This window comes from Coregonus clupeaformis, chromosome 23 (genome assembly GCF_020615455.1).
Source record: "Coregonus clupeaformis isolate EN_2021a chromosome 23, ASM2061545v1, whole genome shotgun sequence".
In the NCBI taxonomy this organism is placed as follows: domain Eukaryota; kingdom Metazoa; phylum Chordata; class Actinopteri; order Salmoniformes; family Salmonidae; genus Coregonus; species Coregonus clupeaformis.
Window position 1 is genome coordinate 33073425 of NC_059214.1, and position 27775 is coordinate 33101199.

General features: G+C 41.5%; 1 protein-coding gene across 2 annotated transcripts in view; it reads left to right on the forward strand.

Moving 5' to 3' along the window:
• Positions 1-2692: 2692 nt before the first annotated feature.
• LOC121537082 (follistatin-related protein 1) overlaps positions 2693-27775 on the forward strand; it is a 65840-nt gene continuing 40757 nt past the window's right edge. For both annotated transcript variants that reach the window (XM_041844844.2, XM_041844845.2), the window contains exons 1-2: positions 2693-2801; positions 2944-3000. In XM_041844844.2, the coding sequence (XP_041700778.2) occupies positions 2784-2801; positions 2944-3000 (75 nt within the window). In that variant the 5' untranslated portion in view covers positions 2693-2783. The remainder of the gene's footprint in view (positions 2802-2943; positions 3001-27775) is intronic.

Genomic DNA, 27775 nt, shown 5'->3' on the forward strand with positions numbered 1-27775 from the left:
AGGGAGTGAAAAGATGACAGGTCTGCAGGGAGTCTAGTTTTCCTCCATTTCTGCTCGGCTGCCCGGAGCCCTCTTCTGTGAGCTCGCAATGAGTCGTCAAGCCATGGAGCAGGAGGGGAGGACCGAGCCGGCCGGGAGGATAGGGGACATAGAGAGTCAAAAGATGCAGAAAGGGAGGAGAGGAGGGAGAAGGATTTAGCAGAGGGAAGAGATGATAGGATGGAAGAGGAGAGAGTAGCGGGAGAGAGAGAGCGAAGGTTGCGACGACACATTACCATCTGAGTAGGGGCAGAGTGAGTAGTGTTGGAGGTGAGCGAGAGAGAAAAGGATACAAAGTAGTGGTCGGAGACTTGGAGGGGTGATGCAGTGAGATTAGTAGAAGAACAGCATCTAGTAAAGATGAGGTCAAGCGTATTGCCTGCCTTGTGAGTAGGGGGGGACGGTGAGTGGGTGAGGTCAAAAGAGGAAAGGAGTGGAAAGAAAGAGGCATAGAGAAATGGGTCAAAGGCAGACGTAGGGAGGTTGAAGTCACCCAGAACTGTGAGGGGTGAGCCATCCTCAGGAAAGGAACGTATCAAGGCGTCAAGCTCATTGATGAACTCTCCAATGGAACCTGGAGGGCGATAAATGACAAGGATGTTAAGCTTGAATGGGCTAGTGACTGTGACAGCATGGAATTCAAATGAGGAGATAGACAGATGGGTCAGTGGAAAAAGAGAGAATGTCCACTTGGGAGAGATGAGGATTCCTGTGCCACCGCCGCACTGACCAGATGCTCTCGGGGTATTCGAGAACACATGATCAGACGAGGAAAGAGCAGTAGGAGTAGCAGTGTTTTCTGTGGTAATCCATGTTTCCGTCAGCGGCAAGAAGTCGAGGGACTGGAGGGTAGCATAGGCTGAGATGAACTCTGCCTTGTTGGCCGCAGAATGGCAGTTCCAGAGGCTGCCGGAGACCTGGAACTCCACGTGGGTCGTGTGCGCAGGGACCATTAGGTTAGAGTGGCAGCAGCCACGCGGTGTGAAGCGTTTGTATGGCCTGTGCAGAGAGGAGAGAACAGGGATAGACAGACACATAGTTGATAGGCTACAGAAAAGGCTACAATAATGCAAAGGAGATCGGAATGAAATTAACTAAACATCTGGGAAAGCGAGAGAGCGGGGCCTCCCTCACTTACGTTTCACTGAAACACTCAAATATAACTCTCCCAACTTCCACTTTAGAAATTATAATTGTTGTAAACTACAGCGGTTCAATGTTTTCTAGGAATAGACTCTAACTTAGTTTATTCAGCTAGCTAACTTGGTACAGTATTCTTCCATGAAAACCGCCCAGGGCACCATATCCTATGACGCCATAGCTAACTAGCAAGCTAGCTTCCAATAACACGGTTTAGCACCAATACTCGGTTACAACAAACTACCAATAGTGTGTTATTGGTGGAACAATGTTAGGCCTAATGAAAGATTGGAATTCTCAACCTGGTCTCAGAGCATTTCATATTATTCTGTAAGTAAATTCGAGACATTCCATTTAGTATGATATGTTACGTTTCGTTTGTTATGTATTAATTTTCTGGATGTCCATGATCCATTTCGTATGATATGTTACGAATTACAATTTGTGTGATATGAAATGTTACCTGGCCTAGGGTTTAGGGTTAGGGGTTAAGGTTAGGAGTTAGGTTAAAAGGTTAGGGTTGGAAGGGTTAGCTAACATGCTAAGTATTTGCAAAGTAGCTAAAAAAGTAGCAAGTAGTTGCAAAGTTGCTAAAATGCTAAAGTTGTCCATGATGAGATTTGAACAAACAACGATTAGGTTGCTAGACATTTGCGTTATACACCTACCCATCCACCCCGACCAACCACGCTCCTTTAGTTTTTGCCGTAAAGATGCACTATGCAGAAATCGCTCCACCATTTCCTGGATGATGAAATTCGAATAGTTGGCAAAACAAGCAAGTATAGTGTAGAGAATCATTGTACCATCTAAACCGCTGTGAAATATATTTTCCATAACCAAAATTATTGTATTTTCAGCTGTTTGAAGCTGGTGTACAAAACCGAAAGTAAAAACAAAAATGAAACTTAAGACTGGGAAGTATAGAAATAGCACATATAGAACAGATCTACCGCTTTTTAGATTTGCTTTCACTGAGAATGACAGATCTATAACTTACATTTCTATGTGAATTTGGTCAGGACGCCAAAAAAAGTCAACTGTCTTATGTAACCATACCACACATAAAATATCATACTTCTTTGAGTATGTCGGATATCTTTACTATGTCACGTCTAGTCTATGAGACAAGGCTGCAATTATACATGCCGCAAACACTTTGTAATGTCCCCACGGCTATTTGCTCATCTGACAAACCACAAAACACAAACGAACAATAAACCGCAACCATAAGCCAGATAGGTCTAACTGTGAGCAAGTTTTCTCTCCTGTTCTCAAAAAAAGTACTGTACGGTGTAAAGATGGGAATCCCGGTTTTAGAACATAGGAACAAACTGCCACATTCTCCTATAGACATTACTGTCAGTAGGGGTGAATTCTTCGGGTCCGCAAGATGTACCTGGTCCCCCTTGGACCTTGGATTGGGAATGTTCTATCGGTATACGTTCTTGGGCTCAGGACATTTTCTTTTCATTGGCCACGTCATAACGGGGGGAGAGACTAGACCACGAATTCCTCAGCGCTCCTGAAATCACAGACCTCTCTATCGCCTCTGTTACCAGCACACATTCAACGCCCTCCTCCTCACAGCAGAAGCCTGAACGATGCCGCTTTCCAGAAGGGTATAGAATAATTGCCATAAAAAATAGATGAAATATTGGTCTTTATTCCTTGATTATTTAACAATTTTACTTGACATTAACCTATAACATGCGTTTATTGTCCTTTCTCCTTTCTCTCTTCCTTGCCTCTTTCTCTTCCCAGATGTTGCGAAGTGTCCCCTTCCTTGTGCTGCTGGCGGTAGCGCTCTGTCAAACCGAGGTAACAGTTGGACTTCAGATTGTTTTGTTCACTTGTGATCAATGCGAAACGATTGTCATAGGTTAGGCTACTCCGATATTAAACAGGAAAGGCTCTGTTCCCTTTACCGGCTTTATTGTTTGGTGCTTTTAGGCTGTTCAGCCACATAATGGCACAGCTGAATCACTTAAAATGTAGGCTAGTCTACTTATATTTGTGATAAATGTAATAATTATAGTCTTATTGATTTATTTTAGATACTTTTGGTGATGTAGTGTATGTGGACACCACTTCAAATTAGTGGATTCGGCTATTTCAGCCACACCCGTTGCTAACAAGTTTATAAAATCGAGCACACAGCCATGGAATCTCCATAGCCAAACATTGGTAGTATAATGGCCTTACTTATGATCTCAGTGACTTTCAAAGTGACACCGTCATAGGATGCCACCTTTCCAACAAGTCAGTTTGTCAAATTTCTGCCCTGCTAGAGCTGCCCTGGTCAACTGTAATTGCTGTTATTGTGAAGTGGAAGCGTCTAGGAAAAACAACGGCTCAGCCGCGAAGTGGTAGTCCACACAAGCTCACAGAATGGGACCGCCGAGTGCTGATGCGCGTAGCGCGTACAAACAATTTGTCCTCGGTTGCAACACTCACTACCGAGTTCCAAACTGCCTCTGGAAGCAAAGTCAGCACAAGAACTGTTAGTCTGGAGCTTCATGAAATGGGTTTCCATGGCAGAGCAGCCGCACACAAGCCTAAGAGCACCATGCGCAATGCCAAGCGTTGGCTGGAGTGGTGTAAAGCTCGCCGACATTGGACTCTGGAGCAGTGGAAAAGTGTTCTCTTCACCATCTGGCAGTCCGACGGACGAATCTGGGTTTGGCGGACGCCAAGAAAACGAATGCATAGTGCCAACTGTAAAGTTTGGTGGAGGAGGAATAATGGTCTGGGGCTATGCCCCTTAGTTCCAGTGAAGGGAAATCTTAACACTACAGCATACAATGACATTCAAGACGATTCTGTGCTTCCAACTTTGTGGCAACAGTTTGGGGAAGGCCCTTTCCTGTTTCAGCATGACAATGCCCCCGTGCACAAAGCAAGGTCTATAAAGAAATGGTTTGTTGAGATCGGTGTGGAAGAACTTGACTGGCCTGCACAGAGCCCTGACCTCAACCCTATTGAACACCTTTGGGATGAATTGTAACGCTGACTGCGAGCCAGGCCCAATCGCCCAACATCAGTGCCCGACCTCACTACTGCTCTTGTGGCTGAATGGAAGCAAGACCCTGCAGCAATGTTCTGACATCTAGTGGAAAACCTTCCCAGAAGAGTGGAGGCTGTTATAGCTGCAAAGGGGGACCAACTCCATATTAATGCCCGTGATTTTGGAATGAGATGTTTGACGAGCAGGTGTCCACACTCATGGTCATGTAGTGTATATTCTTCATGATGGTCCAACGTTTTTTTTTCCATGAGAATTTAATGTGGCATTATCCAAGGCACAATGCACAACATGAGACTTAATTATGGAGACAATTAGGCCTAGCCAGTTAGTTCAATTAAACTGCTACAGGGACCATTACATTTTAATTGCAAGAGCTTCTTCCAAATCCGTTTGTAGATTATAATGCTCACACAGAACATTATTTTATCATCATGATTTGTAGGCCAACTAAAACAAGCACAGATATTTATCTTTGATACTGTAGTTTCACTATGTATGTGTCTTCTATATCCTGTGAATTTCCTCTCTCTGTGATAGTGATAGTGTTGCATGTAGATGAGGATGCTCATTGTTTTTCTTGGCGCCATGGGTAACAAGCAGAGTTACTAGAAAGCTGGGATAATTATAAGTGGATCAGTAGGTGTGTGTGTGTGTGTGTGTGTGTGTGTGTGTGTGTGTGTGTGTGAATGTTTGTGTGTGATAACACTCACCCTGGTGGGTCTCACACAGTAAAGCCTGAGTAAACACTGAACTAAAGTGATGGGAGATGAGGTGTCTTGAAACTACATACAGTTAGTACTGTCACACATAGGCATGCACATACACACACAAACACACACACACACACATACACACACACCAGGTGTACGGGTCAGCACCTTACCTCATTTGGCAGCTGTTGAGCACCTGGTTGGATGTTGTGTATTTGGGACGTTCTCATGTTGACCTGCTCTAAGTGGGTCTAGATGTCACGTGTCAGTAATGTATTTCAAAGTTGCTGTGTAAAGTAGGGTTTAGGATTGGGTTGCATGTCATTGCAGATTCTGGGGTTAGATTGTGGAAAACACGTTGGAATTCCAAAGATTTTCAGGAATTACTCTGGAATTCCAAAGATTTTCAGGAATTACTCTGGAATTCCAAAGATTTTCAGGAGTTAGGCTACTTTGGAATTACTTTTCTTTTCAGGATTATCCTAGTGTTTGGAGTAATATTATGGGTCATGATTTGGAAGGGGTTAGTTTTGGAGTTGAAGTTTTGCAGGGTTGTAGCACTCTGTCTAGACCTTGGAGGTAGACTGCAGGGTTAACTAAGTGAGCCTCTACTCTACTACAGTCTACATTGTCATTACATGTCCAGACAGTCATCATCACTATCAGTACGACTGTCTGCCACGTTAGTCACAGTGGAAACTCTACCTCCAGGCCCTCTGCTGACCTCATAGTGCTGCCCCTGTCATTGCCTGCTGAAATCAGGCCCTTTGTGTGGGTCGTTATTGGATCCATGACCTCTCTCAATGGTGAGCTCTGGCATTGAGAAGACTGAGTATAGGCCAGAGTGTGTAGAATGTGGCTGTGGAGTATGTGGAAGAGGCATTATAAGGACATCTGTTCTTTAAGGGTAATTGCCCTGGTAATATACAGCCTGTTGACAGACCAAGTGGGAATGTTAGGGTGGGCCGCTAGTACAATGTCTTAAGGCGGTCTAGGGGATTGTTTAGGTATGCAGTGTATTGGTGTGGTGGTCTTCACTCATCATCTCAAGTCTCAGTCCTTATTCTGTACTTAGGGTAGCAGCGTAGCAGCAGAAACTGTACCACAGGGTGTGTGTGTGTGTGTGTGTGTGTGTATGTGTGTGCATACGTGTGTCTGTGTGTGCGTGTGTGTGGCGGGGTATTGTGCGAGTGTGTGTGAGTGCTGTTGTTTGATGGCTCTTTATATTGCTGGCATGAGAATGCTAAGTTATTAAAATGTGAACGCGGACTACAGACTTATTACGAAGGAGAGAATGCCCGGGTGCTTCATGAGGCGAGAAATTGCTGTATTTGCAGATGAAAGGCTCAGAGATAATACTTCTGGGCTCACAGCTACTCTCTGTGTCTGTGTGGCGACTGAGGAGAGAGATGCATCTGGTAAATAAGATGTTGACGTATCCCCCCACACTGTGACCGTGAGATACCAAGGCTGTGTGGATACACATAGGCACACACACGCACACATACACTCACACACACACACACACACACACACACACACACACACACACACACACACACACACACACACACACACACACACACACACACACAGATTATCAAAGCCAGATTCCTAACACACACACACTTCACCTTTGTCTTCTCCAGGCATCCTGTGTTATTGCATTACTCATGGTGGCCGGTGTAATGACACAATAGATAATTCAGTATTCAGAACCACGGCTGAATCTGGCTTTGAAAATAACAGGCTTCAGGAGAGAAACAGAATAATGTCCCTCAAGGCCACGGTATACAACCTCCCTACTCAAACACAGAGGATAGATACTCTCTACTCACACACAGTGGATAGATACTCTCTACTCATACACAGTGGATATATACTCTCTTCTCATACACAGTGGATAGATACTCTCTACTCACACACAGTGGATAGATACTCCTACTCACACACAGTTAATAGATACTCTCTACTCACACACAGTGGATGGATACTCTCTACTCACACACAGTGGATAGATACTCTCTACTCATACACAGTGGATAGATACTCTCTTCTCATACACAGTGGATAGATACTCTCTACTCACACACAGTGGATAGATACTCCTACTCACACACAGTGAATAGATACTCTCTACTCACACACAGTGGATGGATACTCTCTACTCATACACAGTGGATAGATACTCTCTATTCACACACAGTGGATAGATACTCTCTACTCATAAACAGTGGATATATACTCCCTACTCACACACAGTGGATATATACTCTCTACTCATACACAGTGGATATATACTCTCTACTCATACACAGTGGATATATACTCTACTCACACACAGTGGATAGATACTCTACTCACACACAGTGGATAGATACTCTCTACTCACACACAGTGAATAGATACTCTCTACTCACACACAGGGGATAGATACTCTCTACTCATACACAGTGGATAGATACTCTCTATTCACACACAGTGGATAGATACTCTCTACTCATACACAGTGGATAGATACTCCCTACTCACACACAGTGGATAGATACTCTCTACTCATACACAGTGGATATATACTCTCTACTCATACACAGTGGATATATACTCTACTCACACACAGTGGATATATACTCTACTCACACACAGTGGATAGATAATCCTACTCACACACAGTGAATAGATACTCTCTACTCACACACAGTGGATAGATACTCTCTACTAATACACAGTGGATAGATACTCTCTATTCACACACAGTGGATAGATACTCTCTACTCATACACAGTGGATATATACTCCCTACTCACACACAGTGGATAGATACTCTCTACTCATACACAGTGGATATATACTCCCTACTCACACACAGTGGATAGATACTCTCTACTAACACACAGTGGATATATACTCTCTACTCACACACATTGGATAGATACTCTCTACTCATACACAGTGGATATATACTCTCTACTCATACACAGTGGATATATACTCTACTCACACACAGTGGATAGATACTCTCTACTCATACACAGTGGATATATACTCTTTATTCACACACAGTGGATAGATACTCTCTACTCACACACAGTGGATAGATACTCTCTACTAACACAGTGAATATATACTCTCTACACATACACAGTGGATATATACTATCTACTCATACACAATGGATAGATACTCTCTACTCATACACAGTGGATAGATACTCTCTACTCACACGCAGTGGATAGATACTCTCTAATCACACACATTGGATAGATATTCTATTCACACACAGTGGATATATACTCTCTACTCACACACAGTGGATAGATACTCTCTACTCATACACAGTGGATAGATACTCTCTACTCATACACAGTGGATATATACTCTCTACTCACACACAGTGGATAGATACTCTCTACACATACACAGTGGATAGATACTCCAACTCATACACAGTGAATAGATACTCTCTACTCACACACAGTGAATAGATACTCTCTACTCACACACAGTGGATAAATACTCTCTACTCACACACAGTGGATAGATACTCTCTTATCATACACAGTGGATATATACTCTCTACTCACACACAGTGGATATATACTCCTACTCATACACAGTGGATATATGCTCTACTCACACACAGTGTATATATACTCTCTACTCATACACAGTGGATATATACTCTCTATTCACACACAGTGTATAGATACTCTCTACTCACACACAGTGGATAGATACTCTCTACTCACACACAGTGGATATATACTCTCTAATCATTCACAATGGATATATACTCTACTCACACACAATGGATAGATACTCTACTCACACACAGTGTATATATACTCTCTACTCATACACAGTGGATATATACTCTCTATTCACACACAGTGGATAGATACTCTCTACTCACACACAGTGGATAGATATTCTCTACTAACACAGTGGATATATACTCTCTACACATACACAGTTGATAGATACTCCTACTCATACACAGTGGATAGATACTCTCTACTCATACACAGTGGATAGATACTCTCTACTCACACGCAGTGGATAGATACTCTCAAATCACACACATTGGATAGATACTCTCTATTCAAACACAGTGGATATATACTCTACTCACACACAGTGTATAGATGCTATCTTCTCACACACAGCGGATAGATACTCTCTACTCATACACAGTGGATAGATGCTCTACTCACACACAATGTATAGATACTCTCTTCTCACACACAGCGGATAGATACTCTCTACTCATACACAGTGGATATATACTCTACTCACACACAGTGGATAGATACTCTCTACTCATACACAGTTGATATATACTCTCTATTCACACACAGTGGATAGATAATCTCTACTCACACACAGTGGATAGATACTCTCTACTCATTCACAGTGGATAGATACTCTCTACTCATACACAGTGGATATATACTCTCTACTCACACAGTGGATAGATACTCTCTACTCACACACAGTGTATAGATACTCTCTACTCATACAGTGGCTAGATACTCTCTACTCATACACAGAGGATATATAGAGTCTATTCATACACAGTGGATAGATACTCTACTCATACACAGTGTATAGATACTCTCTACTCACACACAGTGTATAGATACTCTCTACTCATACACAGTGGATAGATACTCTCTACTCACACACAGTGGATAGATACTATACTCACACACAGTGGATAGATACTCTCTACTCACACAGAGTGGGTAGATACTCTCTACTCTCACACAGTGGATAGATACTCTCTACGCACAAACAGTGAAGAGATACTATCTACTCATACACAGTGGATAGATACTCTCTACTCATACACAGTGGATTGATACTCTCTACTCATACACAGTGGATAGATACTCTCTATTCACACACAGTGGATATATACTCTCTACTCACACACAGTGGATAGATACCACTACTCACACACAGTGGATAGATACTCTCTACTCACACACAGTGGATATATACTCTCTACTCACACACAGTGGATAGATAATATACTCACACAAGTTGGATAGATACTCTCTACTCACACAGAGTGGGTAGATACTCTCTACTCTCACACAGTGGATAGATACTCTATACTTGCAAACAGTGAATAGATACTCTCTACTCACACACAGTGGATAGATACTCTACCTACACAAAATGGATATATACTCTCTATTTACACACAGTGGATGGATACTCTACTCACACAAAGTGTATAGATACTCTCTACTCACAAACTGTGGATATATACTCTCTACTCACACACTGCGGATAGATAATCTCTACTCATACACAGTGGATATATACTCTCTACTTACACACAGTGGATAGATACTCTCTACTCACACACAGTGGATAGATACTCTCTACTCACACGCAGTGGATAGATACTCTCTAATCACACACATTGGATAGATACTCTATTCACACACAGTGGATATATACTCTCTACTCAAACACAGTGGATAGATACTCTCTACTCATACACAGTGGATAGATACTCTCTACTCATACACAGTGGATATATACTCTCTACTCACACACAGTGGATAGATACTTTCTACACATACACAGTGGATAGATACTCTCTACTCACACACAGTGGATAGATACTCTCTACTCACACACAGTGGATATATACTCTCTAATCATTCACAATGGATATATACTCTACTCACACACAATGGATAGATACTCTACTCACACACAGTGTATATATACTCTCTACTCATACACAGTGGATATATACTCTCTATTCACACACAGTGGATAGATACCTCTACTCACACACAGTGGATAGATACTCTCTACTAACACAGTGGATATATACTCTCTACACATACACAGTTGATAGATACTCCTACTCATACACAGTGGATAGATACTCTCTACTCATACACAGTGGATAGATACTCTCTACTCACACGCAGTGGATAGATACTCTCAAATCACACACATTGGATAGATACTCTCTATTCAAACACAGTGGATATATACTCTACTCACACACAGTGTATAGATACTCTCTTCTCACACACAGCGGATAGATACTCTCTACTCATACACAGTGGATAGATGCTCTACTCACACACAATGTATAGATACTCTCTTCTCACACACAGCGGATAGATACTCTCTACTCATACACAGTGGATATATACTCTACTCACACACAGTGGATAGATACTCTCTACTCATACACAGTGGATAGATACTCTCTACACATTCACAGTGGATAGATACTCTCTACTCATACACAGTGGATATATACTCTCTACTCACACAGTGGATATATACTCTCTACTCACACACAGTGTATAGATACTCTCTACTCATACAGTGGCTAGATACTCTCTACTCATACACAGAGGATATATAGAGTCTATTCATACACAGTGGATAGATACTCTACTCATACACAGTGTATAGATACTCTCTACTCACACACAGTGTATGGATACTCTCTACTCATACACAGTGGATAGATACTCTCTACTCACACACAGTGGATAGATACTATACTCACACACAGTGGATAGATACTCTCTACTCACACAGAGTGGGTAGATACTCTCTACTCTCACACAGTGGATAGATACTCTCTACGCACAAACAGTGAAGAGATACTATCTACTCATACACAGTGGATTGATACTCTCTACTCATACACAGTGGATTGATACTCTCTACTCATACACAGTGGATAGATACTCTACTCACACAAAGTGTATAGATACTCTCTACTCATACACAGTGGATAGATACTCTCTATTCACACACAGTGGATATATACTCTCTACTCACACACAGTGGATAGATACACTACTCACACACAGTGGATAGATACTCTCTACTCACACACAGTGGATAGATAATATACTCACACAAGTTGGATAGATACTCTCTACTCACAGAGAGTGGGTAGATACTCTCTACTCTCACACAGTGGATAGATACTCTATACTCACAAACAGTGAATAGATACTCTCTACTCATACACAGTGGATAGATACTCTCTACTCATAAACAGTGCATTGATACTCTCTACTCATATACAGTGGATAGATACTCTACTCACACAAAGTGTATGGATACTCTCTACTCATACACAGTGGATAGATACTCTCTACTCACACACAGTGGATAGATACTCTCTACTCACACACAGTGGATAGATACTCTACCTACACACAATGGATATATACTCTCTATTTACACACAGTGGATGGATACTCTACTCACACAAAGTGTATAGATACTCTCTACTCACAAACTGTGGATATATACTCTCTACTCACACACTGTGGATAGATAATCTCTACTCATACACAGTGGATATATACTCTCTACTTACACACAGTGGATAGATACTCTCTACTCATACACAGTGGATAGATACACTCTACTCATACACAGTGGATATATACTCTCTACTCTCACACAGTGGATAGATACTCTCTACTCACAAACAGTGAATAGATACTCTCTACTCACAAACAGTGAATAGATACTCTCTACTCATACACAGTGGATAGATACTCTCCACTCATACACAGTGGATATATACTCTCTATTCACACACAGTGGATAGATACTCTCTACTCACACACAGTGGATATATACTCTCTACTCACACAAAGTGGATAGATACTCTACCTACACAAAATGGATATATACTCTCTATTTACACACAGTGGATGGATACTCTACTCACACAAAGTGTATAGATACTCTCTACTCACAAACTGTGGATATATACTCTCTACTCACACACTGCGGATAGATAATCTCTACTCATACACAGTGGATATATACTCTCTACTTACACACAGTGGATAGATACTCTCTACTCACACACAGTGGATAGATACTCTCTACTCACACGCAGTGGATAGATACTCTCTAATCACACACATTGGATAGATACTCTATTCACACACAGTGGATATATACTCTCTACTCAAACACAGTGGATAGATACTCTCTACTCATACACAGTGGATAGATACTCTCTACTCATACACAGTGGATATATACTCTCTACTCACACACAGTGGATAGATACTTTCTACACATACACAGTGGATAGATACTCTCTACTCACACACAGTGGATAGATACTCTCTACTCACACACAGTGGATATATACTCTCTAATCATTCACAATGGATATATACTCTACTCACACACAATGGATAGATACTCTACTCACACACAGTGTATATATACTCTCTACTCATACACAGTGGATATATACTCTCTATTCACACACAGTGGATAGATACTCTCTACTCACACACAGTGGATAGATACTCTCTACTAACACAGTGGATATATACTCTCTACACATACACAGTTGATAGATACTCCTACTCATACACAGTGGATAGATACTCTCTACTCATACACAGTGGATAGATACTCTCTACTCACACGCAGTGGATAGATACTCTCAAATCACACACATTGGATAGATACTCTCTATTCAAACACAGTGGATATATACTCTACTCACACACAGTGTATAGATACTCTCTTCTCACACACAGCGGTTAGATACTCTCTACTCATACACAGTGGATAGATGCTCTACTCACACACAATGTATAGATACTCTCTTCTCACACACAGCGGATAGATACTCTCTACTCATACACAGTGGATATATACTCTACTCACACACAGTGGATAGATACTCTCTACTCATACACAGTGGATAGATACTCTCTACACATTCACAGTGGATAGATACTCTCTACTCATACACAGTGGATATATACTCTCTACTCACACAGTGGATAGATACTCTCTACTCACACACAGTCTATAGATACTCTCTACTCATACAGTGGCTAGATACTCTCTACTCATACACAGAGGATATATAGAGTCTATTCATACACAGTGGATAAATACTCTACTCATACACAGTGTATAGATACTCTCTACTCACACACAGTGTATGGATACTCTCTACTCATACACAGTGGATAGATACTCTCTACTCACACACAGTGGATAGATACTATACTCACACACAGTGGATAGATACTCTCTACTCACACAGAGTGGGTAGATACTCTCTACTCTCACACAGTGGATAGATACTCTCTACGCACAAACAGTGAAGAGATACTATCTACTCATACACAGTGGATTGATACTCTCTACTCATACACAGTGGATTGATACTCTCTACTCATACACAGTGGATAGATACTCTACTCACACAAAGTGTATAGATACTCTCTACTCATACACAGTGGATAGATACTCTCTATTCACACACAGTGGATATATACTCTCTACTCACACACAGTGGATAGATACACTACTCACACACAGTGGATAGATACTCTCTACTCACACACAGTGGATAGATAATATACTCACACAAGTTGGATAGATACTCTCTACTCACAGAGAGTGGGTAGATACTCTCTACTCTCACACAGTGGATAGATACTCTATACTCACAAACAGTGAATAGATACTCTCTACTCATACACAGTGGATAGATACTCTCTACTCATAAACAGTGCATTGATACTCTCTACTCATATACAGTGGATAGATACTCTACTCACACAAAGTGTATAGATACTCTCTACTCATACACAGTGGATAGATACTCTCTACTCACACACAGTGGATAGATACTCTCTACTCACACACAGTGGATAGATACTCTACCTACACACAATGGATATATACTCTCTATTTACACACAGTGGATGGATACTCTACTCACACAAAGTGTATAGATACTCTCTACTCACAAACTGTGGATATATACTCTCTACTCACACACTGTGGATAGATAATCTCTACTCATACACAGTGGATATATACTCTCTACTTACACACAGTGGATAGATACTCTCTACTCATACACAGTGGATAGATACACTCTACTCATACACAGTGGATATATACTCTCTACTCTCACACAGTGGATAGATACTCTCTACTCACAAACAGTGAATAGATACTCTCTACTCACAAACAGTGAATAGATACTCTCTACTCATACACAGTGGATAGATACTCTCCACTCATACACAGTGGATATATACTCTCTATTCACACACAGTGGATAGATACTCTCTACTCACACACAGTGGATATATACTCTCTACTCACACACAGTGGATAGATACTCGCTATTCACACACAGTGGATATATACTCTCTACTCACACACAGTGGATAGATATTCCTACTCATACACAGTGGATATATACTCTCTACTCATTCACAGTGGATAGATACTCTCTACTCATACACAGTGGATATATACTCTCTACTCACACACAGTGGATATATACGTTACTCACAACCAGTGTATAGATACTCTCTACTCATACACAGTGGATATATACTCTCTACTCACACACAGTGGATATATACATTACTCACAACCAGTGTATAGATACTCTCTACTCATACACAGTGGATAGATACTCTCTACTCACACACAGTGGATAGATACTATACTCACACACAGTGGATAGATACTCTCTACTCACACAGAGTGGGTAGATACTCTCTACTCTCACACAGTGGATATATACGTTACTCACAACCAGTGTATAGATACTCTCTACTCATACACAGTGGATATATACTCTCTACTCACATACAGTGGATATATACATTACTCACAACCAGTGTATAGATACTCTCTACTCATACACAGTGGATATATACTCTCTACTCACACACTGTGGATATATACATTACTCACAACCAGTGTATAGATACTCTCTACGCACAAACAGTGAAGAGATACTATCTACTCATACACAGTGGATAGATACTCTCTACTCATACACAGTGGATTGATACTCTCTACTCATACACAGTGGATAGATACTCTACTCACACAAAGTGTATAGATACTCTCTACTCATACACAGTGGATATATACTCTCTACTCACACACAGTGGATATATACATTACTCACAACCAGTGTATAGATACTCTCGACGCACAAACAGTGAAGAGATACTATATACTCATACACAGTGGATAGATACTCTCTACTCATACACTGTGGATAGATAATCTCTACTCATACACAGTGGATATATACTCTCTACTTACACACAGTGGATAGATACTCTCTACTCATACACAGTGGATAGATACACTCTACTCATACACAGTGGATATATACTCTCTACTCTCACACAGTGGATAGATACTCTCTACTCACAAACTGTGAATAGATACTCTCTACTCACAAACAGTGAATAGATACTCTCTACTCATACACAGTGGATAGATACTCTCCACTCATACACAGTGGATATATACTCTATATTCACACACAGTGGATAGATACTCTCTACTCACACACAGTGGATATATACTCTCTACTCACACACAGTGGATAGATACTCGCTATTCACACACAGTGGATATATACTCTCTACTCACACACAGTGGATAGATATTCCTACTCATACACAGTGGATATATACTCTCTACTCATTCACAGTGGATAGATAGTCTCTACTCATACACAGTGGATATATACTCTCTACTCACACACAGTGGATATATACGTTACTCACAACCAGTGTATAGATACTCTCTACTCATACACAGCGGATATATACTCTCTACTCACACACAGTGGATATATACATTACTCACAACCAGTGTATAGATACTCTTTACTCATACACAGTGGATAGATACTCTCTACTCACACACAGTGGATAGATACTATACTCACACACAGTGGATAGATACTCTCTACTCACACAGAGTGGGTAGATACTCTCTACTCTCACACAGTGGATATATACGTTACTCACAACCAGTGTATAGATACTCTCTACTCATACACAGTGGATATATACTCTCTACTCACACACAGTGGATATATACATTACTCACAACCAGTGTATAGATACTCTCTACTCATACACAGTGGATATATACTCTCTACTCACACACAGTGGATATATACATTACTCACAACCAGTGTATAGATACTCTCTACGCACAAACAGTGAAGAGATACTATCTACTCATACACAGTGGATAGATACTCTCTACTCATACACAGTGGATTGATACTCTCTACTCATACACAGTGGATAGATACTCTACTCACACAAAGTGTATAGATACTCTCTACTCATACACAGTGGATAGATACTCTCTACTCACACACAGTGGATATATACTCTCTACTCACAAACAGTGAATAGATACACTCTACTCACACACAGTGGATAGATACACCTACTCATACACAGTGGATAGATACTCTCCACTCATACACAGTGGATATATACTCTCTATTCACACACAGTGGATAGATACTCTCTACTCACACACATTGGATATATACTCTCTACTCACACACAGTGGATAGATATTCCTACTCATACACAGTGGATATATACTCTCTACTCATTCACAGTGGATAGATACTCTTTACTCATACACAGTGGATAGATACTCTCTGCTCACACACAGTGGATAGATACACTAATCACACACAGTGGATAGCTACGCTCTACTCTCACACAGTGGATGGATACTCTCTACGCACAAACAGTGAAGAGATACTATCTACTCATACACAGTGGATAGATACTCTCTACTCATACACAGTGGATAGATACTCTCTACTCATACACAGTGGAGAGATACTCTACTCACACAAAGTGTATAGATACTCTCTACTCAGACACAGTGGATATATACTCTCTATTCACACACAGTGGATAGATAGTCTCTACTCATACACAGTGGATAGATACTCTCTACTCATACACAGTTTATATATACTCTCTACTCACACACAGTGGATAGATACTCTCTACTCACCCACATCGGATATATACTCTCTACTCACACACAGTGTAGAGATACTCTCTACTCATACACAGTGGATATGAACTCTATTCACACACAGTGGATAGATACTCTCTATTCACACACAGTGGATAGATACTCTACTCACACACAGTGGATAGATACTCTACCTACACACAATGGATATATACTCTCTATTCACACACAGTGGATATATACTCTACTCACACAAAGTGTATAGATACTCTCTACTCATACACAGTGGATATAAACTCTCTATTCACACACAGTGGATAGATACTCTCTATTCACACACAGTGGATAGATACTCTACTCACACACAGTGGATATAAACTCTCTACTCACACACAGTGGATATATACTCTCTTCTCACACACAGTGGATAGATACTTGTACTCATACACAGTGGAAAGATACTCTCTACTCATACACAGTGGATAGATACTCTCTACTCATACACAGTTGATTGATACTCTCTACTCACACAAAGTGTATAGATACTCTCTACTCATACACAGTGGATATATACTCTCTATTCACACACAGTGGATATATACTCTCTACTCACACACAGTGGATAGAAACTCTCTACTCACACACATTGGATATATACTCTCTACTCACACACAGTGGATATATACTCTCTACTCACAAACAGTGAATAGATACTCTCTACTCACACACAGTGGATAGATACACCTACTCATACACAGTGGATAGATACTCTCCACTCATACACAGTGGATATATACTCTCTATTCACACACAGTGGATAGATACTCTCTACTCACACACATTGGATATATACTCTCTACTCACACACAGTGGATAGATATTCCTACTCATACACAGTGGATATATACTCTCTACTCATTCACAGTGGATAGATACTCTTTACTCATACACAGTGGATAGATACTCTCTGCTCACACACAGTGGATAGATACACTAATCACACACAGTGGATAGCTACGCTCTACTCTCACACAGTGGATGGATACTCTCTACGCACAAACAGTGAAGAGATACTATCTACTCATACACAGTGGATAGATACTCTCTACTCATACACAGTGGATAGATACTCTCTACTCATACACAGTGGATAGATACTCTACTCACACAAAGTGTATAGATACTCTCTACTCAGACACAGTGGATATATACTCTCTATTCACACACAGTGGATAGATAGTCTCTACTCATACACAGTGGATAGATACTCTCTACTCATACACAGTTTATATATACTCTCTACTCACACACAGTGGATAGATACTCTCTACTCACACACATTGGATATATACTCTCTACTCACACACAGTGTATAGATACTCTCTACTCATACACAGTGGATATGAACTCTATTCACACACAGTGGATAGATACTCTCTATTCACACACAGTGGATAGATACTCTACTCACACACAGTGGATAGATACTCTACCTACACACAATGGATATATACTCTCTATTCACACACAGTGGATATATACTCTACTCACACAAAGTGTATATATACTCTCTACTCATACACAGTGGATATAAACTCTCTATTCACACACAGTGGATAGATACTCTCTATTCACACACAGTGGATAGATACTCTACTCACACACAGTGGATATAAACTCTCTACTCACACACAGTGGATATATACTCTCTTCTCACACACAGTGGATAGATACTTGTACTCATACACAGTGGAAAGATACTCTCTACTCATACACAGTGGATAGATACTCTCTACTCATACACAGTTGATTGATACTCTCTACTCACACACAGTGTATAGATACTCTCTACTCAGACACAGTGGATATATACTCTCTATTCACACACAGTGGATATATACTCTCTACTCACACACATTGGATAGATAGTCTCTACTCATACACAGTGGATAGATAGTCTCTACTCATACACAGTGGATATATACTCTCTATTCACACACAGTGGATATATACTCTCTACTCACACACAGTGGATAGATAGTCTCTACTCATACACAGTTTATATATACTCTCTACTCACACACAGGTGATAGATACTCTCTATTCACACACAGTGGATATATACTCTCTATTCACACACAGTGGATAGATACTCTCTACTCACACACAGTGGATATATACTCTACCTACACAGAATGGATATATACTCTCTATTCACACACAGTGGATATATACTCTACTCACACAAAGTGTATAGATACTCTCTACTCATACACAGTGGATATGAACTCTATTCACACACAGTGGATAGATACTCTACTCACACACAGTGGATAGATACTGTACTCACACACAGTGGATATATACTCTCTACTCACACAGAGTGGATATATTCTCTATATTTACACACAGTGGATAGATACTCTCTACTCATACACAGTGGATAGATACTCTCTACTCACACACAATGTATAGATACTCTCTACTCACACAAAGTGGATAGTTACTCTACTCACACACAGTGGATAGATACTCTCTTCTCACACACAGTGGATAGATACCTGTACTCATACACAGTGGATAGATACTCTCTACTCATACACAGTGGATATATACTCTCTACTCACACACTTGTTGATATATACTCTCTACTTACACACAGTGGATAGATACTCTCTTCTCACACACAGTGGATAGATACTCTCTACTCACACACAGTGGATAGATACTCTCTACTCATACACAGTGGATATATACTCTCTACTCACACACAGTTGATAGATATTCTCTACTCACACACAGTGGATAGATACTCTCTAATCACACACAGTGGATAGATACTCCTACTCATACACAGTGGATAGATAGTCTCTACTCATACACAGTGGATAGATACTCTCTACTCACACACAGTGGATAGATACTCTCTACTCACACACAGTGGATATATACTCTCTACTCATATACAGTGGATAGATACTCTCTACTCACACACAGTGGATATATACTCTCTACTCACACACAGTGGATAGATACTCTCTACTCACACACAGTGTATAGATACTCTCTACTCATACACTGTGGATAGATACTCTCTGAGCTGAAGGAGATGATGCAGGACGTAGGATCAAAACGTTAGAATACTGATTGTTTGCAATTAGTATAACCAAATACAAATCTTTGCATCTACACTTAGTTAACTATTGGTTGTAGAATCACAACCCTAATGTTGGCAAGTATCATTTTTAGCAATGTACAAAACTACCTTCAGCAGACTACTTTAGAGTCATAGTAGAGGAGCTGCCTCTCAGGCTGAGGTATTTTAGCTGACTAGAGCTGACAGTGACAGAGTCGCTGCCTCCCAGGCAACATGCTGTGTAGCTGTTGATGACTGTTCTCTCATTGGTAGGTGCTGTCTGGCTATAAATACCAAGCCCAGGTGTAGTGAACAGAGCAGGAACATGGGGGATAGAACAGCTTGTCCTCTGTCTCTATTAGTCAGGACTGTTCTAACTGTTCTAGCTCTAGACACACAGAGAGAGAGAGAGAGAGAGAGAGAGAGAGAGAGAGAGAGAGAGAGAGAGAGAGAGAGAGAGAGAGAGAGAGAGAGAGAGAGAGAGAGAGAGAGAGAGAGAGAGAGAGAGAGAGAGAGAGAGAGAGAGAGAGAGAGAGAGAGAGAGAGAGAGAGAGAGAGAGAGAGAGAGAGAATATATACTCTACTCACACAAAGTGTATAGATACTCTCTACTCAGACACAGTGGATATATACTCTCTATTCACACACAGTGGATAGATAGTCTCTACTCATACACAGTGGATAGATACTCTCTACTCATACACAGTTTATATATACTCTCTACTCACACACAGTGGATAGATACTCTCTACTCACACACATTGGATATATACTCTCTACTCACACACAGTGTATAGATACTCTCTACTCATACACAGTGGATATGAACTCTATTCACACACAGTGGATAGATACTCTCTATTCACACACAGTGGATATATACTCTACTCACACACAGTGGATAGATACTCTACCTACACACAATGGATATATACTCTCTATTCACACACAGTGGATATATACTCTACTCACACAAAGTGTATAGATACTCTCTACTCATACACAGTGGATATAAACTCTCTATTCACACACAGTGGATAGATACTCTCTATTCACACACAGTGGATAGATACTCTTCTCACACACAGTGGATATAAACTCTCTACTCACACACAGTGGATATATACTCTCTTCTCACACACAGTGGATAGATACTTGTACTCATACACAGTGGAAAGATACTCTCTACTCATACACAGTGGATAGATACTCTCTACTCATACACAGTTGATTGATACTCTCTACTCACACAAAGTGTATAGATACTCTCTACTCAGACACAGTGGATATATACTCTCTATTCACACACAGTGGATATATACTCTCTACTCACACACAGTGGATAGATAGTCTCTACTCATACACAGTGGATAGATAGTCTCTACTCATACACAGTGGATATATACTCTCTATTCACACACAGTGGATATATACTCTCTACTCACACACAGTGGATAGATAGTCTCTACTCATACACAGTTTATATATACTCTCTACTCACACACAGGTGATAGATACTCTCTATTCACACACAGTGGATATATACTCTCTATTCACACACAGTGGATAGATACTCTCTACTCACACACAGTGGATATATACTCTACCTACACAGAATGGATATATACTCTCTATTCACACACAGTGGATATATACTCTACTCACACAAAGTGTATAGATACTCTCTACTCATACACAGTGGATATGAACTCTATTCACACACAGTGGATAGATACTCTACTCACACACAGTGGATAGATACTCTACTCACACACAGTGGATATATACTCTCTACTCACACAGAGTGGATATATTCTCTATATTTACACACAGTGGATAGATACTCTCTACTCATACACAGTGGATAGATACTCTCTACTCACACACAATGTATAGATACTCTCTACTCACACAAAGTGGATAGTTACTCTACTCACACACAGTGGATAGATACTCTCTTCTCACACACAGTGGATAGATACTTGTACTCATACACAGTGGATAGATACTCTCTACTCATACACAGTGGATATATACTCTCTACTCACACACTTGTTGATATATACTCTCTACTTACACACAGTGGATAGATACTCTCTTCTCACACACAGTGGATAGATACTCTCTACTCACACACAGTGGATAGATACTCTCTACTCATACACAGTGGATATATACTCTCTACTCACACACAGTTGATAGATATTCTCTACTCACACACAGTGGATAGATACTCTCTAATCACACACAGTGGATAGATACTCCTACTCATACACAGTGGATAGATACTCTCTACTCATACACAGTGGATAGATACTCTCTACTCACACACAGTGGATAGATACTCTCTACTCACACACAGTGGATATATACTCTCTCCTCATATACAGTGGATAGATACTCTCTACTCACACACAGTGGATATATACTCTCTACTCACACACAGTGGATAGATAGTCTCTACTCACACACAGTGTATAGATACTCTCTACTCATACACTGTGGATAGATACTCTCTGAGCTGAAGGAGATGATGCAGGACGTAGGATCAAAACGTTAGAATACTGATTGTTTGCAATTAGTATAACCAAATACAAATCTTTGCATCTACACTTAGTTAACTATTGGTTGTAGAATCACAACCCTAATGTTGGCAAGTATCATTTTTAGCAATGTACAAAACTACCTTCAGCAGACTACTTTAGAGTCATAGTAGAGGAGCTGCCTCTCAGGCTGAGGTATTTTAGCTGACTAGAGCTGACAGTGACAGAGTCGCTGCCTCCCAGGCAACATGCTGTGTAGCTGTTGATGACTGTTCTCTCATTGGTAGGTGCTGTCTGGCTATAAATACCAAGCCCAGGTGTAGTGAACAGAGCAGGAACATGGGGGATAGAACAGCTTGTCCTCTGTCTCTATTAGTCAGGACTGTTCTAACTGTTCTAGCTCTAGACACACAGAGAGAGAGAGAGAGAGAGAGAGAGAGAGAGAGAGAGAGAGAGAGAGAGAGAGAGAGAGAGAGAGAGAGAGAGAGAGAGAGAGAGAGAGAGAGAGAGAGAGAGAGTTTTGAAATAATCTTTATTGGGTCTGGGAGCCCACCACACAAATACTCATACAAAACCTCATTTACACATCAATTAAAAACACAACTCCAATTCCTCCTCCACAGTAACTGAACACAACAGCCTCTGAATACCCCATATACTCATAAACAGATCAATATTGTTGACAAGTTTATAATAGGCAAACTCAACCCTTAGTCTTGCTGCCAACATTCCCTCCAGCATTCCCCTGTCCCCGAATACTGTTCTTTCGGGTCTTCCATATGGCTAATTTTGCTGCCCCTAACACAAAATTAAGCAACACAACTACACCTTTCTGACTAAACCTGTACTTTGGCCCAAAAATATACAGTTGGGAAGAGAAAACCTCTCCCAGAGCTGAGAACCAATTAGTGATCAGGTCAATCATCACGACCAACCTGGGACACTGTAAAAACAGATGTGCCAGAGTTTCAGACTGAGCACAGAATGGACACCCCTCCCCAACAGTAGGATCCAGGTGTACCAGATACATGTTGGTGGCTATTGCTCCATGTATTATCCTCCATTGGAGGTCAGCTGTCCTCTTATCAATAGGCAGTTTGTATAATGTTCGCCAACAGGCTTTTGGGGAGGCACCTGGACCAAGCACACCCGCCCACCTCGTCGATTTTACCCCTTCCAGGGAAGAGGTATGGGACACCTTTACACATATTCTGTACATGGCCTTCTTTCCCACCTCCTTGAACTCCCCCAGCTCCGGGGTATCGAAGGAAAGCAGCATCCCCACGTCCTCCTCGAATGCCCCCGCCGCAGCACTAACAATCAGTGCAGGGAACACATAATCCAGACCCTCCTTCCACCGATCAGAATTGGAAGTGTCAGTCACATACTGCAGATGAAGTACTGGCAAGGAATCACAGACCTCAGCGACGACCTTCCTCAGTAGGCGAGACGATCGGATCCCCGCTCTTTCTCCCAGCTCCTCCAACGACCTATTCCTGTTCCACATCAGATGACCCAGCTTAGTACACCCCACGCCTAACAGGCATGAACGTAGGCTAGCTGAACCCAGAACATGGGACTGGATGGCAGTGTTGTGAAAAAGAGGCTCTTCAAAAAGCCACATCCCTGGTGGCGTGCAGGCCTTACGGGACTTGACCAGAACTCTCCAAGCCTGCATAACAGACTCATAAAATGGAGTCAGGCCAGGCAACTCACCCCCCTCCAGCTTTAAGAGGAAAAGGTGCTTGTCTAAGCCCAAACAGCCCGCTCTCCTCATCAATGCGTAGGCTGTGTCAACCCAGCTAGAACCGTCACTGTACAACAGTCTCTGGGCTGCTTGAAGCCGGAAAGCCATGATCCTGGAAGAAATGTCCACCAGGCCTTGCCCACCCTCGTGCAGTGGCAGGTACAGGGCTGAAGCTTTAATCCAATGTTGTCCAGACCAGAAGAAGTTGACAAGGGTCCTCTGAAGCTCTTGTATCAGACCCTTTGGTGGCTGTAAAATCATTAGTCTGTGCCACAGGGTAGACGCAGCTAGGTTATTAGCTACCAGTACCCTTCCCCTATAAGACAGCTGGGGCAGCACCCATTTCCATCTTGACAGTCTGGCACACACTTTCTCCACTACACCCTCCCAGTTCTTTTTCTGAAAGACATCGGAGCCTAGAAAAAAACCCCAAAGTCTTCATCCCATCTCTGCCCCACTGAAGCCCCCTGGTAACCGTGGAGCGGACCCCATCTGAAGCTGGCCTGCCCACAGCGCTTCACTCTTTCCCCAATTGACTCTAGCTGAGGAGGCCCCTCATACACCTTTAAGGCGTCTGAGAGAACCTTAACATCCTCACCCCCTGTAATAAAAACTGTCACGTCATCTGCATACGCAGACAGTGCTATCGTGGGACCCTTCATTACACCTGGCACAGAGAAACCAGTAAGCTTCGCTCTTAAAAAACAAAGCATTGGTTCAATCGCCAGACTGTATAACTGCCCTGAAATTGGGCATCCCTGCCTGATGCCCCTTCGGACAGGGATGGGACAACTCAAACCACCCCCCACCTTCACCATACACGAGGCCCCAGCATACAGTAAATTCATCCAAGACAAAAAAACATCCCCAAACCCAAAGGCTTTCATTGTTTTAAACAAGTACTGGTGGTCCACACGACCAAAAGCCTTCTCCTGATCCAAAGAAAGTAAACCCACATTTACATCAGACAGTTTACAAATGTCCAAAACATCTCTTATTAGAAACAAGTTGTCAACAATAGAGCGATCAGGTACACAGTAGGACTGGTCCTTGTGGACCAACAATCCCAGATACTCTTTCAACCTGTTTGAGAGACATTTAGAAACAATTTTATATTCTGCACACAGCAAAGCAACAGGTCTCCAATTTTTTATGAGAGCCAAATCCCCCTTTTTTGGCAACAGTGAAAGTACCGCACGTTGACAAGATACAGGAAGAGAGCCCTCATGAAAAGATTCACACACCACTTCATAAAAATCCTCCCCAATAGACCCCCAAAAGTGCTTATAAAACTCAGATGGTAAACCATCAATGCCAGGGTCTCGGCCTGTTGAGAGCTGCATAACTGCTGTGGACAGCTCTTGCAGTGTAATGTCAGAGTCCAATGCGACTCTTTGCTCAGGTCCCAATTGAGGAAGACCGTGTAACAACTGTTCAGTACACAGAGAGTCACAATCCTCCGCCTTATAGAGGGCAGAATAGAAATCCACGGCATGTTGACGCATTTCACTGTCATCCGTGGTCACCTTCCCATCAGGGAGACGAAGGCAGACCATCTGTTTACGTTGCAATGTCGACTGTCCTAGGTTAAAAAAAAAAGCACTAGGAGCATCCATATCCTTGAGGGAAGCGAAACGAGACCTAATCAAGGCACCCTTCACTCTTTCATGCAGAAACGACCTCAATTCATGTTTCTTGTCCTGTAAGTTCATGACTAGTCCGGGGTCATTCTGAGTGAGCAACTTCAATTCAATAGATTTAATGTTCTGCTCAAGGGCCCTGATAGTCTCTTTAACTTCAATTCGAGACAGAGCAGTATACTGTTGACAAAATAATCGTATTTGGGCCTTCCCAACCTCCCACCATTGTCTCAAGGACTCAAAATTCCCTTTTGTAACCCTCCATTTTCCCCAAAACAACAAAAACCTTTCACAAAACATGACATCATGTAACAATTTAACATTAAAATACCAATAAGATGATGACCTTCGTGGACAGGACAAGTGAATATCAACAGTGACAATATGGTGATCAGAGAAACCCACAGGAGTAATGTCACACCTTCCAACCCTACTACAGTATTGCTCAGATACATACAACCTGTCTAACCTTGCTGCACTGACATGACCTTCATTAACTTTTAGCCATGTGTACTGCCTAACTTTTGCATTCCTTACTCTCCACACATCAGAAAGCTCAAACTCAGTTAATAGACCAGACAGACAAATTGCTGACCGCAGGTGAGGTTCTTCAGCGGTGCGATCAACAGTAAAATCCACTGTACAGTTCCAGTCCCCCCTAAAACCATACACCCCTCTTGGTCACACTGTCTTAAGGTTTCCTTTATTTTATCAAAACCAACAATACGCTCTGTACCCTCATTAGGAGCATAAACATAAAAAAAAAATAAAAAAAAACATAACATCCACCTTGACCAATAAAACCCGACCCTTGACAATCTCTGTTGTAGATACCACAGTCACCCCTAAGCCTGAAGAAAACAAGATTGCCACCCCAGCACTGAAATTAGTACCATGACTGAGTATATGCTGCCCCTCCCACCACATACCCCAGTCAGCCGCATTTTCCTCA